The following is a 17,560-nucleotide window of genomic DNA, read 5'->3' on the forward strand; positions in this document are numbered from 1 at the left end:
TAAAAATAACTTCTGGCTACGCCACTGCATTATACAAACAAAACAACGAAAAAAAATTACCCGCCTGGCAATGCCGAATGTGGTTGTATTCCAGAATACACATAAAAAACCGCAATTATTTGCGAAAAAGTGTCGATTTCAATAGAAATTTCAAAAGTTGTCCATCCCACAGATGTGGATCAGTGGAACAGGAGGGCCCTTATTATGGATCAAATCGACACATATTATGGATCAGAACACTATTAAAGCAATTTAACTGTAAAGTAAACGAATGCACACTGATCCAGGAAGCTAATTTAGGCGGGACATGAGGTTTTCGTCAAGATTTATTGATTTTAGAGCCATAGTTTCTTCTGAGAATATGTTCAGAATTTTCAGTACTACTTCTTCTTCTTTCTGGCGTTACGTCCCCACTGGGACAGAGCCTGCTTCTCAGCTTAGTGTTCTAATGAGCACTTCCACAGTTATTAATTGAGAGCTTACTATGCCAATGACCATTTTTGCATGTGTATATCGTGCGGCAGGTAGGAAGCTACTCTATGCCCTGGGAATCGAGAAAATTTCCAACCCGAAAAGATCCTCGACCGGTGGGATTCGAACCCACGACCCTCAGCTTAGTCTTGCTGAATAGCTGCGCGTTTACCGCTACGGCTATCTGGGCCCCCAGACAAAAGGTACGAAAACATGGAATCCATCAGAAGATTCTGGGAAAATCATGCCACAGAATTCGATCGGACTGTAAATTTTGTATATCTATTTTATACGGCTTATGTTGACTTCCAACCGGATGATCTTGCTTAGGAATAGATTAAATACTGGTAGAGGAAAAGACGATAAATTTCTTGCAGAAGCTTCCAAGTTAGTCGAAAACAACTGAAAAACGATGTACTTTATCTTTCTACATAAATACATGTGTTACCTTTGGTTTGATGTGCTTAGGTAGCCATGACTTTTGTGAGTTGAACATGTATGAATATTCAATAAATATGGATTTATCTCATATCGTCTATTAGTAAAATCGATTTTAAACGAGATAGAAAAATATCATCTTCTCCTAATTTTGCTCACATGTACTCGAAAGACTGCAAAACCATTTGGTGGAAAGACATATTTTTTGAGGTGCTCAAAGTTGAGATACAAGGCATACAAAAGATCTAATTTTAAGATGAAAAACTCAAATAACATGCAAACCATAAGAAATACAACTTTGGTATGTTGAGCAAAGTTGTAGCAAATGATAAGTATTAAAACTTTGTAGAACATAGTAGGCCAATAAAACTAAAAAATAAAACACTTAAGAGCAAAAAACGATTTTTTAATAAAAATACTTAATTATCTCGGCTCTTAAGTAAAACCAAGAAAAAGTTTGTTCGGCAAAGTTGTTTCTATGATCATTTGCTACAACTTTGCTGAACATACCAACTTACGATTCGTTAAAATAAAAAAGTTGGCGTATAAGTCACTTTTGCGATCACCGTAAAAACATTTTTGATCCGTACATTTTGTAGTACTGAAAATTCTGAACATATTCTCAGAAGAAACTATGGCTCTAAAATCAATAAATCTTGACGAAAACCTCATGTCCGCCTAAATTAGCTTCCTGGACAACGGTAAGCGGAGCATGAGGTTGTTGCGCAGTGTACAGGGTGCAACATTTATGTTGATTTGCTCCAAAATAGTGGGGCAATCAAGTCGACCTTGAAGAGAGTCAGCGATAAACAAAGCTCTGGCAGTATTGCGTCTAACGTGCAAGGGTTCAAGATCGATCAGTCGGCAACGGTTCTCGTAGCTGGGGAGGCGGAAAGGGTCTCTCCGCGGTAGCCTACGGAGGGCGAATCGTAAGAATCGCCGTTGCACAGACTCAATACGCTCGACTCCATTGGAGTAGTTTGGACTCCAAACCTCCGAGCAGTATTCTAGAATAGAACGTGACAAGGAACAGTACAGTGATTTAAGACAATACACATCAGTAAAGTTTTTAGTTATCCTAAAAATGCATCCTAGAACACGTGATGCCTTACCAACCACGTAAGACACATGTTGATTAAAAGTTGAGGTCGTGTCTAAGACCACTCCCAAATCCTTCACGTCCTTCATGGATTGGACTTCTCTTTCTGGAAAAAGTGATCACAGAGCACTTCGTGGGATTAACAATCATGTAATTGATAGTACACAAATCTGCAAAACTAGAGAGTTGTTGTTGGAGAAGGTCGCAAACCTCGATTGAGTGGATTTCAAGAAAAATCTTAAGATCGTCTGCATAAGACAAACGGGGGACCTTTATCTGACGGTGTACATCATTGAAGAAAAGCAGAAAAATTAAAGGCCCCAAGTGGCTTCCTTGAGGGATTCCTGACGTAGACATGAACGAAGCAGTCTGACAATCACCAATAACGACCTTTAATTCTCGACCTGTCAGATAAGATCGAAACCATTGATTCCAAACCTGTCTAGTTTGGCGATTGCTATGTCATGGTTCACCATATCAAAGGCTGCAGTTAGGTCCGTGTATATCACATCTGTTTGATTACGGTGAACCATACTATCCATTACATAGGAAGTAAGGCAAATAAGGTTGGATGCAGTTGATCGTTCTGGCATAAAGCCGTGTTGATCCTCGCTCAGATGCTGCTGACAATGAGCCTTCAGGGGTTCCATAATAACCAATTCAAACAGCTTCGAGACGGCACACAGGGATGTGATTCCACGGTAATTATTGACGTCACGTTTATCGCCCTTTTTGTACTCTGGGTACATGTGAGCAATCTTCCAGCAAGATGAAAAAAAAACCGCTGCTAATCGATGAAAGATGAAAAGAAGTGGAGTAACTAGAACGTCAATGTGCTTTTTTAGAAGAACTGAAGGAAATCCATCCGGTCCGGGGTTGAAAGATAATTTCATCTGAGACGAGGCCTTGGTAATCATAGTTTCATCGATATCAAAACTTCTAATCGCATGAGATGACCGGGGAACGTTGCTAACGGCTGTTGACTGAGTTTTATCACTTTGAATTTGTGAGCTGCAAAATCAACATGGCTGCTAAAACGAATGACGGGCTCCTTTACCTTAAAAGAAGTGTCTGACTAATATTAATATCTCCTAATACTACTAATATCAGTAATAATTAATAGGGTTTGTTCACAAATTTCCAAACGCTGAAAATGAACTTTTTTGAAATAGTCTTATCATTTCAAATGACTTGCAAATGGAGTTAGTCTTTTGATTTCAATATAGAAATTTGTAGGAAAATAGCTCAGAGAGTCCAAAATATACTATTGGGTAACCAATATAATTTGGATCTCCTATGTATTTCGGACCCCCTGGTCCTTTTTCCCATAAATTTCCCAGTTTTATCAGGAGACCATCTCAATTAGCAAGTGATTTGGGAAAACAGGACTGTTTCACATTTGCATCAAACTTTTTCACAGAGAAAATTACTCCATTTTGACTGAAATTAATTTAATTCAATCGGTACATCCATGCAACCGTTACAACTCGATATATTTACACTTCTGAACTGCCACGAATCGCAAGTCAGCACCATCTGCAAAAAGTAGGCATTGAGGAAATGAGCTTTGAAGTTTCCTAAATCGTTTTCCATATGAATGTTTAAAAACAAAATCCAGGGGATTGGAACATGTTCAAAACTTAATGAAACTTTCGTAATTTGCTTTTCATTACGAAATATTTCCGAGAAAAATATAAAGATGATCAAAACACGTTTCATTTTTGTGTAACACGATGTGGAAATCTGTAGTGGAACGGATACGCGGTTACTTTTCATCATGGGTCAACTTGACTCGTTGTTTTTTTATAATTTTTCAGGACACATTTCATGATCTCATTAGTGCAGCTGAAAGAGCATTGAAAGATATGTCGGAAACTGAAACTCAACTCTATTTGACGAAAATGCAGATGGGAGTGATTTGCGATTAATGGCAGTGAAGCCGTCAGAAACTTTTCAAATCTAAACAAAAATTATGTTCAAATTCCTGTACTAAAACCGTACAATTCCATTGTCAATCGATTGATTAGGCCAGTGTTTCTCAAACTTTTTTGATTTTCGCCCCCTTTAGGTCAATGTAATTCAGAATCGCCCCCCAAATATGTAATTTATATTTTTGTACTATATAACCGCTATTTTATAGTACTATGTTGAGTATCTGATCTATATCTTATCAAAAATTTACCAAAAATTGATTAAGTCATCAAATTACAAGGAAATGGCAGTCAATTGCAATTCATTTTTAACGTATTCAAATCTACTTTATGCCTTGGGAGTAGTTACGATTTTCTAGTTCGAGACTAGTAAAACTAGCTCAGATAAATTTATTTGCGAAACTAATCATTTAAATACGATTTATTCATGCTGTTCGGAATTTGAATCAAGGTGTTCGGGATATGAGACAGAATGAATACAGTGTTCGGCATTCGAATCAAAATGTTGTACCATACTTTTGCGTAAAAACAATACTAAACAAGTTCCAACAAACAATTTTATCGGCACACCCAAAAACTAACAGTTAGGCTTGACGGATAAATTACAATTTTAACAAATATCATCTTATTTATGCCTGTCTGATGCATTTGAAGTCACTGTTGGCCTTAAGTGTTCGAAATATGAGTCAAAACGGTACTAACCTTCCATGCAATAACCTTCCCGTCATCAGCGAATCTATCGTTTCATTTTTCATTATCAACAAAACTCTCTAACATATCTCTCTAACTAACGACAATTGATAATAATTAAAATGATCAACAGGTTATTTTTTTTATTTCGATAAACGAAATTTCTTACCCAAGGATTTACTTCCCAACGGAAGGAAGACGTCATTATAACCTTAAATTATAAGGGATGATCTCGGAGATGAGATTTGATCACAGCTCTTCGGGGTTGAAAGATTTCTGTTCTAATCACTACACCAGGTCTCCTGGTTAGTAATTTATAAATGCAAATTTCAAAATCTTGCATTCATTACTGCCTTCTGAATCAATTTTCACTAAATTGTGACCATCAATACACTTTTGGTCCACTGTATTGAGTGTCTTCTACAACGCCCCCTTTCTGGCGTTTTTACCCCCCAGATTCAGTTTTACAAATTTTTTCCCCCTTGGCTTCAAAACGCTCCCAGGGGGCGAATTTGCCCACTTTGGGAATCACTGGATTAGACTATGCGCAAGCATATTAAACAAACGGTTTCTTGGACTTTGTGTTCAATCTAATGTAAACGCCGGGGATCCAAAATATATACTTTGAAGGTCGAAAATGTACTGAGGTGTCCAAAATAATGAAAAACTTTGCTTTACTTTTCGATTATTGTTTACGTATTTTGGACTATACATTACTATGTGAGCATTTTTACCTCATAGTGGAAGCTTTTCACTATAATTATGGATATTTCGTGACTTGGTTACGCTGTAAAATCAATTAATTGAGATAAACACCCAAATTCCCCTGGGCCTACCTTAGCCGAGTGTTTAGAGTTTGCGGCTACAAGGCAAAGCCATGCTGACGGTGTCTGGGTTCGATTCCCGGTCGGGCCAGGATCTTTTCTTTATGGAAATTTTCTTGACTTTCCTGGGCAAAGAGTATCATCGTATATGCCACACGATATACGAATGCAAAATGGCAGCTTTGGCAAAAAAGCTCTCAGTTAATAACTGTGGAAATGTTCATTGAACGTTAAGCTGAGAAGTAGGCCTAGCCCCAGTGAGGACGCAATGCCAATGAGTAGAAGATGACACAAAATCATTTCCTTAAATGGTCCAATATACGACCGTTACCCTAGGAGTCCAAATGATATTACTTACCCTGCTTAGAAACTTGTCTGATCTAAAATTCTATAAATGTTGAGCTTTCGTATAGCTGTAATCATAGTCGATGGATTATTCCACAAATAAATCTCTCAGTTGATTAAAACATGTCTATTTGTTTTAAACATATAGAACGAACAGCAAAAAGTAATGGTTTTTATTTACTAAACATCGATCATATTGAATAATAAATTATAATATGTATTTGAAAAATGTCATAATTATTCTTCCTATCCCGTGTAAAATTGATCCCAGTGCATAAGAAGTCTTAAACATTCTTTTCCTTCTTCATGTTGTTTGTGTCTTGTTTTGTGGCACAAGCTTTTGCCAAAATATATTTTACAAGCCACACAACTACACAAAGGAGAACAACAGCTGCGGTAGCTATGTCCAATAGGAGATACTGATACCATGGCATTCTCACAGCAGCCGATTTCAGATGTGCAGCTCCATGATGCCGTATGACGTATTCGATCCAAAACACGGCCTCTTCCAGCGGATCCGTGGGATTGTCTCTGAACAATTTTGATAACCGATTGGTAGCACTTTGGAAGTTTGGGTTTTCCACAATTTCTTGTACCTTGCCCTGGAATTCTTCTATGGTTACATTAGCAATCGACATTGTGAGCCCGACTCCCGCCTTCTGTAGTTTAAGTGCGTTTCCATGCTGATCTCCGTAGAATGGGACAAATAGCATAGGACGGGCCCAGTAAACCGCTTCTTGAGCACCGAAAATGCCTCCGTGGGTAATGAACAACTTAATGTCGGAGTGCGCAAGAACGTCATTCTGAGGAATCCATTTGCGAAGAAGGACGTTTGGTGGAAGTTCCGGCACCTTGTCCGTTTCCCATTTCCAAAGGAAGTTGTACTGAGGTAAATTGCGGAACACTTGCAGAAACACTTCAAGAGTTTCCGGTGGCATCGCAGAGCTTCTTAGGAACGTTCCAAAGTTGATGTAGATTGTCCCTTTTGTGGATGTTTCGATAAATTTCTAGGAAATATACGCTTCATTAGGTTTGAAATCAACTCAATATGTTGTTACTCATACCTTTATGTCACGCGGCAGATCATTCGGAGCCCGAATGTGAAGTCCTGCGATATCCACCATTCCGATCATTTTTGGTCTTGGTCGAAATGAAATGATGTGATTGTTTGACAGTATCACACTCACATTTCGTTCCAATTCTTCGACGGATGGCAGCTCCCCAGCATAGTTTGATATTGCAAAATACTGTTTGGCCATGGCATTATGCTCCGGCAGGTATATGAACTTGCGATAAGCCCAATCATATATTGTAAGAATCACATTGTAGCAGCGTTCATAAAAGTTCATTTCATCGGTGAACTCCGTGAAGAAATGGGGTACAAATGACAGCGGGGTTATCATCCCGAATGAACGATCAATATAATCGGTGTATCCCAACGTGTCTGTGAATAGAAAGATCTTTAATCATTCAAAATTCCAACTTATTTTTACAATTAAACTCACTTATTGTAACAATAGAAGCTCCATACTTGTGTCCAAACATCAGAAAACTCTCTTGGGCAAACTGTTCGGCGATCACCAGATCAAATCGCAAACCTTCTTCGCGCATGAACCTTCGCACGTTTTCACACTCGAATGCATGCCGAGTCGTTGCTAGTCCTAGCCACCACAAGATCTTCAACTTGTAGAACGGATTCGTGAATGAAGACGTACGGTAGTACGATTCCATTGGAAGATCGTTCTCAAAATCGAACACAGGCTCGATCAGTACTTCGCGATAGCGATCGGTGTAGTTGGACGATCCTTTCAGTCGATAGTTGGTAATGGCGGTGAGTTCATGTCCCCGTTCGAGCAGTTCATTCACGACGTGCTCGAACGTCAACCAGTGGCTCATGCCGGGGAAGGCAGAGACGAGTAAAATTTTGGCACCATCGCTGCTAGGGGTTATGCTGCTTAGAATGGTAATGATCGCCACAGTTGAACCGAACCAAGAGGGCTTCACCTAAAAGGGACACACATTATTAACAGTATAATCAAAAGTTATCGATGTGAACTTACCATTACTGTAAAAATAATTGAAAATGCTATGGGCTGAAAAACACGTCTATTACGAATGGCTTCTTCTCTTTGATTGATGAGTGAGCGAAATTGTAATGACTGAAACCTATTTTTCCCTTCTCTCTCGTTCGTCTTATGGTTCGCTTCAAAAAACATATGTTCGGATACCTTCAGATGTTGTAGTGCATAACAACTTGATCGTCTAGAGCCGGCTTTATGTTGCAAAGTAGTTGTGCATAGTATGATTGCAGTTGTGATGATCAATAACACTGGTAGGGCAAGTTCCTCCTTTCGGGTTCCATTTGAACCTCATATAAAGAAAACAAAATAATTGATAAATTTAAAACTTTTTACACCAATTGAAAGCTTTGGATCCACTCTTCAAAGAAAAACTATGAAAGTTTTGTAAAAATACGGTTTTGATATGTATTTTGCCTACGCCGCGTAGCTAGTGCTAGGAACAGAAATTAGAAATAATGCTACTATAGGAACATGTGTTCTCTTAGTGGCACAAGCGATAATGAGTACAAAAATATGAGTTTTCGTAGTTTTTATATTTCTTCCACAAAACCAAGATAAAAAGCTTTCAGATGATGTTAAAATAATGCCGCTTGCTTTATTTTTCGATTTTATACGAATATTTGTTCTTGGCTATGCGGCTATTGGTACATCGACCCTACAAAATTTTTGAAGCTTTTGTGCATTTGACAAAATGGTTCGTACATTTTACAAAAGATACGGTAGGCTGACAGAGATTTTTTTATTGTTTTAGCAAAATGAGTACGAAACCATTTTGCTGCAGAAAACAACTTATGGTTTTCTAAGAATTTTAAGGTTCAATATCCTGTTCGCTGCAGCCGATTTTCATACAAAATGCTCAACTTTGGCATGCTGCAACTTTGTTTCCCTGTGAGCGATCGGCATGAAACTTTGACAGAGAACTAAAAATATCCCTAATTTAACTATAACTAAATATGGATTTTTCACAATATGAAATTTTTAAATATTGTTTAAATGAAATTGAGTATATTTGTAGTCCTCTGCCAAAATTTCATGCCGATTGCTCATAAGGAAACAAAGATACAACTAATCAAAGTCGAGCATTTTGTATGAAAATCAGCTTTCACTACTATTATTCTGAACACAACTGTACCTTTGGGTTTCCCGGTATTTTCGATTAAACAAACACATTAGAGCCCTGGATCCCGTAACGCGGGTAGATCACCTTTTCGAGGTGCGTTACGGGGTAAGATCTACCATATTGTACTCTTGTTGTATCTGTTCTTGTGAATACTTATAAGTTAAGGTCGGAAGAGTATAAGAGAGTAACAAGGCACTAAGACCCACCTATTTGTCCTAGATAATGAGGAGGTCGAAGTGAAAAAATGGCTCAATCAGCATCTGAGGTTGGTTTCAACTCATGAGACAATTTCTTTTCGATACCAAAAGTTTATCTTTCGATATCTAGGAGGGAAAAGATTCCGAATCAGTGGAGTAGCAGACCTCTTAACTTCTGAAATAAGCTTTTTGTTTCAAGGAATCTAAATGTTTCATTCACCTGTTCACAGTTTCAAAAAACGACTTTGAACCTTATAAGTAGAAGCAATAATTTGATACGCTAGAGTACCGATGCATGGTCAAAATCAGTATCAATCAACCAGCTTAGTGGCCGAACCTGATTAAGGGGCGCGCTTTTGAGAGTTTAATGGTGACGAACTGTTTTCTCCAAAAGGTATAAATAGCGGTATCCTTTTCTAAAGAGGCTCTATGCAAAATGGTAAAGAATGATATTTGTATAAAAAACGACTTCTTCATTATTTCTCAATAGTAATGGAGTAGAACGACATGCACTAAACAAAGGACACGGGTATACCACAAAAGATCAAGGAAAACTGGTCGCAGTGGTTCATCCCGAACAGAAACAGAATAATAGAGCCCTGGATAAATACAACAGTGAAATAATTGTATAAATCTAACAACCAATTCTCAAGATTACTCGTGAAGAGAAAGCCTCGAAGCCTTGAAATACGCTTAAGAAAAGTAAGAAACATGCGTTATTATTGGGTTTTATAGAATTTAAAATACTAACACTTGCAGGGCTTAATGTTACATGTCTTCCTTAAAAATCAATCTGGGGGTCTGCTTGCAGATTTCCCCCTTGAAAACCAATAAAAAAAGCCGCTTTAACCCTTCACAAACGAAAAAAAAATATATTGGGAGCTAAACAAAGTTTTCCAAGCTGACAAAGACAAACATTCATGTAAATGTACCGTAAAATGGGGTGTTAAGATATGAAAAAATAATTCAACGCGAAGTTCAAGCAACTTCTATTACATAAATAATTGAAAAAAAAGTCTGCCCTACCATGCTGTCGTCGTGTATTTCTAAAATCAAATACAATTATGAGGATCCTATGACAGATTTCTGAGATAATCATGAAAATGTGTGATTTTTGACGGGAATGCAAAATGGGGTGCAAAATGAGGACGAAGAATTGCCCACCGGCTGGTTGGATGGCATCATCCGCCCTATCTACAAGAAAGGGCACAGACTGGAGTGTGCCAATTACAGAGGAATTACCCTGCTGAATTCGGCGTACAAAATTCTGTCGCGCATCCTGTTTAACAGACTGAGACCACTCGAGGAGTCCTTCGTCGGCGAATACCAAGCTGGTTTTCGTGAGGGCCGTTCGACAATGGACCAGCTGTTTAGCTTGCGAATGATCCTAACCAATTTCCGGGAGAAAACTTGCAGACTCACCATCTGTTTATTGATTTCAAGGCAGCGTACGACTCAGTGAAAAGAAATTAGCTTTGGCAGATAATGTCTGAAAATGGTTTTCCGGCGAAACTAATTAGGCTGATACGTGCTACGCTGGATGGTTCGAAATCAAGTGTTCGGATCGCAGACGAGGTGTCAACCTCGTTCGTGACGTTAGACGGATTGAAGCAGGGAGACGACGCACTTTCGAATTTACTGTTCAACATTGTACTCGAGGATGCTATTAGGAGATCTGGCGTGCAGAGAAATGGCACTTTTATCACAAGGTCGCCATTGCTCCTTGGCTTTGTGGACGATATAGACCTAATTGGAATCGATCGCACGTCAGTGAAAAAGGCCTTCGTGCCTCTGAAGAAGGAGACAGTGAGGATAGGCCTGACCATTATTTCAACCAAGACGAGGTACATGGTTGCAGGTAGAGATAGAGTCAGGCATGGTGGTGTAGGTGCTGAGGTAGTGTTTGATGGGGATGTGTTTGAAGTTGTTGAAGAATTTGTTTACCTTGGAACACTTGTGACATGTGACAACGACGTTTCCCGCGAAGTGAAAAGACGTGTTGCGGCTGCGAATAGCGCCTTTTACGGACTACGTAACCAGCTTAGGTCCCGCAGCTTGCAAACGGAAACAAAATTCGCCCTGTATAAAACATTGATTCTTCCGTTGGCTCTCTACGGGCATGAAGCGTGGACGTTGAAAGAGTCAGACCGGAAAGTTCTCGGTGTTTTCGAGCGTAAAGTGCTGCGGACAATACTCGGTGGGAAACTCGAAAATGATGTGTGGCGCATACGCATGAACTACGAGTTGTATCAAGTGTACAAAGATGCGAATATTATCAAGCGTGTAAAATACGGCAGACTTCAATGGGCTGGTCACTTACTGCGAATGTCGGAAGAAAAAAATGTGAAAATAATATTCAGCAGGGAACCAGGTAGAGGCCGGTGGCTTTGGGGAAGACCACGAATACGCTGGCTGTACGCAGTGGAAGAGGACCTGGCGACCCTGAACGTTCGGGGTAACTGGAGAAGTTTCGCCCAAGACCGACGAAGATGAAGCTCTACAATACGCCCGGCAATGGCGTGACGCTACACTGTAGCAATCAAGGTATCAAGGTAGGCAAAATGGGGTGTTAAGAAATTTGAGTTTCGTTAATCAAACCATATTTAGCCAACAACAAAACATAATCTTTTTGGCCAAAAACTTTGACACTTCCATTAAATTTCATAGGTTATGTTCAACTAGAATCAGATAATACATCAATATTATTGAACTTGGAACTCCTGCAAACGCGAATCGTTTTATTTAAACTGCTAAATCTTTCATAGTTATTAATCTTATTTGGGATCTATCAATACATCGTTAAATTGACTTGAAATGATGTATATACTTATATGCAACAGGATCATAACCTATATATTTACAGCTTACGAATCCTGTAAGATATGCAGACTAACTTCGTAAATAATCTAAAACATAAGGATAATTTCAACAAGCTTTCATTTCAATTTGCCCTGTAAATAAAATACTACACTAAACAATGTATTTGCATGCAACACCCAGTGGTATGGTCAAAAAAAATACTAATTACAAGTGTGCCACTATGGAGCAGAAATCTAACACACAATCTTTAATACAATGCGTTTAGCGCCCGACGAGGCCGTTTCTCTAAGAAGAGCTCAGAAATGACAAAATATTATTATTGTTTATCACTTCATATGATTATCACTAAAAGGATCAATGACTTAAAAATCATCTATATAAATAAAAATGGAATGATGTTTGTATGTCACGAAATGACTTCCGAACGGGTCAACGGATTTGAATGATTATTTTTACGTTTTGTTCGTCAACTGTTCCGACGTGTTTAAAGTGTATAAAAATCCCAGGATATTCACCGAAGAAGTCGAAAAAACGAGCGTGAGCGAAACTGTCATTTTGTATGGGACGATTCACAGCGTTTTTCTACAGCCTACTTGATGGCAATACGAAGTTTGCCGGGACCACTAGTTTTCAAATAAAATAATCATTCGAACTTTCCAAACATTTTTTCAGTGTGATCGAACAAGTTTTGGAAATATTATAAAGAAAGATCTCATATTTACTTCAATACGTTGTTATCAAGATTTTACCGATTTTCGAGATTAGTCATTTTTGGTGATATTCAAGAACAATCAAAATAGACTTCTTGACAATGCAGTTTTACTTTACGGAACAAGCCAAAAGTACATATATTGGAATATATATTAGCATAAAACGTATGAGTTTAGTAATTTGGAAAAAGTAGAAAAGATAATCCCCTAACACCCCACTTTTTTTTTCCAAAAAGAGACTTTTTCATAAAAAATATAAGAAGTCGAAATCTAGCTAAAATTTTCAACTGTTTTTGTCGGCGTTATGATCTCAATTGAATAAATCTTTTATGTTACTCATATATTTTTCTTATTATTGTTTCATAGTTTTGTAGTTAAATGTATTTGGCCTATAAAATTCGAACAAAAATGTTTTGGAAAGTTTTCAATATCTAGACTCCACAATACTATTTTTTACTAGACATCACCTATAACATAATGCAGCTTACAATCCTCCGAACAAATCAAGCATTTCAGATGACTGACTTATCGACTTTTGACGTTTATGTGGCTTGTCAAAGTTGGTGGAGAAGTTTAATCCCTTAAAACACCCCATTTTACGCTAACAATTTTTAATTCAATTGAGCAAAATAATAACGGATATTCTAAACTTTGTATTATATTCTTCCATTTTGTTTCTACGTCGTTAATTTTATTTCATTCCATAAACTGCTATGCAACTCAACCCGTAAAGTATTTCTTGACGTACACTTCGCTTCAATATCTAATCAATAGTGGATACTCAGCGGATACGAGTAACTTACACTGAAGAAAACCACAAGGGGTTAGCGAAATACGCGTATCTCTTAAAGATAAGCAATTTGGGCGGAATTAAGAGGAACAAGGTACTCCAATCTACTTTTTTGTTTCTCCAGAATAATGTGCTACAAGCACTATTTTGGTTATATGATGAAATGAGCTCCATAATGCCTTAAAGCACTTGAGCGTATGAAAAATCAGTTGATTGCGAAAAATTTTGTCGTTGAAAATATTTGAACATGCTCCACGGAATGTCTAATTTTTCTATTTAAAATTAGTGTGTTTCAAAAAAGCGTAGCTATTTTTGTTTTTCTCGTTCAAAACTCCTCCCAGAAGTTACAAGCAACATTGATTCAAATTTTAATATAATATTTACTCTAATAATCACGGCCAATGAAAACCCGTTTAACCTTCCAGTCGTCGCGCGGTTTGCCACCGTCAGAACCACCACGTTGCAGCTGTGTACGAGAAGCGAGGTTTTTTCACCAGTGTTGTACAAAATACAACAGCGCGACGACTGAAGTGTTAAAATAATATCTCAGATTTCCTTTGAATTAGTGGTCTTACACATTCAAAAGGGCGTAACTTCAAAACGTGCCCTACGATTTTCATAAAATTTTGCCCAGACATGCAGCTTAGCTATAGAAAACTACCAGTGAGCACAGTTTTGATGGAGATTATTTTCTGATAATAACGTACGTAGAGGGATGAGCATTTTGCAACCTTTTCCTGCATGTGAATGTCCCAGCATAATTTAACCTCAAAGTGTACGCCCAGCACAAAACTTGTTCAAACGTTTATTCATAGTTGGATCGTATATCCGGATGATTGGTTATCTCTTATATCGTATGTAAACAATTTTGTTTTCGACAAGTTTAGGGAAAGGAGGTTATTCTCAATGTATGATGCTATAAGTCTAAAATCAATCGATCTATCTTTACAAAGGGATGATTACCCCACATTTCATTGATACAGTTCCACTACTTTGGGATTGTTTGTGAATAAAAATCGTTGATAATATTTGGATTTGGCTTGTTGCTTAGATTCTGTCAGTTTTCGTTGGCATGATCCAAGAGGTCTTTAATATCTTGCCGATATCTTTTCCACTTTTCGAAAGGGTTATTTGGATTCGACAAGCCTTCCAGATGTCAACATTATACATTTTTCTTCAGTTTCACTCTCATATATAATTTCATCCACGTTTATGGGATTTGTTTCTGTTGCAGGCACGTTGAATGCGTTGAATCTACTACAATAATTTCGACATTGATTTTTCATCAGAAATTATTTGTAATGATCAATTTCTCTACATTGTTGCTCTCTTCGCGTTATTTGCAGGAAACTGATTCACTTTTTGAAACATTATTTAGTGTTTTACGTTAAAGGATCATCTATCAAGAAACAGGAACATTGCGGAAGCTTTTATTTTGGCGAAGTCATAAGAGACCGTCCATAAATAACGTAGCATTTTCACCCCCTAGAAAATACGTAGCAAAACGAACTTTTCTCCAATATGTTTCTTATTGTTTTAAATAAAAAACCATCAAAGTTCATATCTGACTAACACGACAAACAGATAACTAATAGTTTGATATAACATTTTAGCTCTCAAAAGTGATTTCGAGAACAGTTTATAAAAAACTTATTTTCTGCTCAAGTTTTATATTTGGTTTTCAGTTTATTGTTCAGTTTCAACACATTGAAATAGATTTATACAGTTTGAGTTGCTAATTTTACTAGGAATACATAATACAAGTTTAGAACTAAAAATATAAAAAATGTAAAATATCTATTTTTGGACTAATGAAATATAATACTAAAGTTTTACTTTTTCACATATTAGAACTCTCTGTGCAGAAACTCACTATTATACTTTTGAGATTCTTTTCAAAATTTAGGAAAATAGGTTTTTCTAATTTTCTTTTTCAACAGTATATTGTTAAGGTACAACATTTTTTATGATATTGGAATTTTTGGAAATCTTTTCGATTATTCTATAGATTACTTATTTTTATTAATAATCAAACTTAACTTTAGCTTCCATTTTGAAAGTTGGATTTTAGCTGTTTAACTTTAACATTTGCCGAAATGATTATATTTTATTGTTTTAAAAAAATGAAGCTTTAGAGGAATATATTAGTGAAACTGAAACTTCCTAATTTATATTTAGGCACAAATTATACTCACAGCCGTTATCATACAATCTACACGTGTGCATTACTATTTTACTAAATTATAATTTATCATTATGTTGTTAGCGTTACTGTTTTCACCGACATGATTCCAAAATCTACGTCCGTTAGTTTGGGACCCCTCTTTCCCCCTCGTCACACTCCATCATAAAATCGTGGAACCCTCCCCCTAAAATACTACGCCATTTATGAAGCAACTGTGTCAATTGTCAATTTAATTGGGCAGATTCTCGTAATAAAAAGAACAAGTTTGAAGTACATATCCCTGAAATAATTATTTTATTAGTTTGTAACGTTTTTTCATTCTCAATTTGTTTGAGTTAGGGGGCTTAGAAGCATAATGAACACACGGGGCGAAATGGACATCCTCGTATTCTCTGAGAATATGCATATTTAATTGAAGTTTGACACACTGTATACAATCTGTATTGCATATGATTTATTTGTCGGTATAACAAGTTTATTTTTTGCTTACTTGTTCCCTTGACATATGATTTAAGTTTTTCTTAGTTTCAAAATGCACTATAAGCAAGCCGGTGGAAGAATCGAGTTTTTGAGCAGAGTCACTAACCTAGAGAAGTTTTTTCTTGTTAGTGTGATGAAGGAGGAGCCCTTCTACGTATCAGAACGATTGACACTCATTCATGATATTATTTTCACTAAATTTTACGAAAGTGTTTATTTTGCTCCGATACCAGCCTTTTCCAGCCGCGTTTTTGACCCAATTTTCAATCACGTTGAATTAACAATCAATTAATGCAGCACGTCATACTAATATAAAACATGAAATCTAGCCGACGGTAATTGAATAGCATTGCCGCTTTATGATCCTGAAAAGAGCATTCGCTTAATTTATCCATTATGCCCATAATCCCCCGACTTCAGCACCTGCTTATAAGAGATCGCTTTTGTCCAATATTATTAATTATTTTATTCGACATTCGTTTCAAAGTTTCAAGATTGATCGAGTAATTGATTAACTAATTAATTCATTTATTAGTTCTATACCGCTTCAGAATCATTTTTTAAGTTTTATTTTGAAACCGTCGCAGAGTTTACTTTCTGGTATTACAACAGCTTGAATAGCATAGAACATGGCCGGTCTGAAAATTTGTGTGAAGATCAAAAACATTTTCTTCAGATAATGTTTCGATTTTCTGTTAATAAAAGAATACAAACATTTCACATATTAGTTACATTTGGCTTGTATGCTCTCAATGTGTTTATTGAAAGATACATTTTTATCTAGTATAGACCCTAGATACTTAACTTCATGTTACCATTTTATTGGAACCACTTTCATCGTGATAATTATCTACTGGAAGGTTTCAAATATAGTTTATGTGGGGATATAATAAGTTGAGTTTTGGAAGCATTAGGAGAAATCTTCCATTTTGGCAAGTATGAAGAAAAAAAATATCCAAAATGTTTTGCAATCTACAGATGACACGCAGGCCTTGTCCTTTTGCGAAGAGGCCTGTATCACCGCAATCGAAGATTTTTGACATCCCTGAGGTAGCAGTCGTACATTACTATTCTAGTTGAATTAAATGAAAATGTTAAATATACAAGCCAAATCCGCATAATTTTGCAAAATATGGGTGTCTCGAGTTGGTGATAGGTATGTGTATAAGTTGTTAGAATTAATTAATCGGAAAATGATTCCACATCCGGTCGGTGTGAAGACAGACCGGATTAGATCATATTTTGCATTCTAAAGATTCGCTAAGGGTTTCATTAGTTTTGATGTTTCCGATGCTCTTTTGATACAAATGTACCATCAAATAGATTAGTTCAATTATTACAGCAAATAATGCAAAGATTTTTTATATTTCGAGTGACTG

General features: G+C 36.9%; 1 protein-coding gene across 1 annotated transcript; it reads right to left on the bottom strand.

Moving 5' to 3' along the window:
* Positions 1-5,928: 5,928 nt before the first annotated feature.
* Positions 5,929-8,110, bottom strand: LOC110676920 (UDP-glucuronosyltransferase 1-1-like). Its single transcript, XM_021846736.1, has 4 exons — positions 7,859-8,110; positions 7,304-7,802; positions 6,863-7,242; positions 5,929-6,805 (listed from the first exon to the last, which is right to left on the bottom strand). Exons 1-4 carry the CDS (start codon positions 8,012-8,014, stop codon positions 6,083-6,085), a joined length of 1,758 nt encoding a protein of 585 aa, XP_021702428.1. The 5' UTR covers positions 8,015-8,110; the 3' UTR covers positions 5,929-6,082.
* Between the last annotated feature and the right edge of the window lie 9,450 nt (positions 8,111-17,560).

Source organism: Aedes aegypti, chromosome 2, assembly GCF_002204515.2.
Source record: "Aedes aegypti strain LVP_AGWG chromosome 2, AaegL5.0 Primary Assembly, whole genome shotgun sequence".
NCBI classification, from domain to species: Eukaryota; Metazoa; Arthropoda; class Insecta; order Diptera; family Culicidae; genus Aedes; species Aedes aegypti.

Excerpts from the sequence above, each read along its gene's own strand:
- LOC110676920 (XM_021846736.1), bottom strand. The coding sequence starts at position 8,014 with ATGTTTTTTGAAGCGAACCATAAGACGAACGAGAGAGAAGGGAAAAAT. Across the intron at positions 7,243-7,303 it reads AGCTTCTATTGTTACAATAA|ACACGTTGGGATACACCGAT; the intron begins GTGAGTTTAATT and ends TTCTATTCACAG. Across the intron at positions 6,806-6,862 it reads ATCTGCCGCGTGACATAAAG|AAATTTATCGAAACATCCAC; the intron begins GTATGAGTAACA and ends TATATTTCCTAG.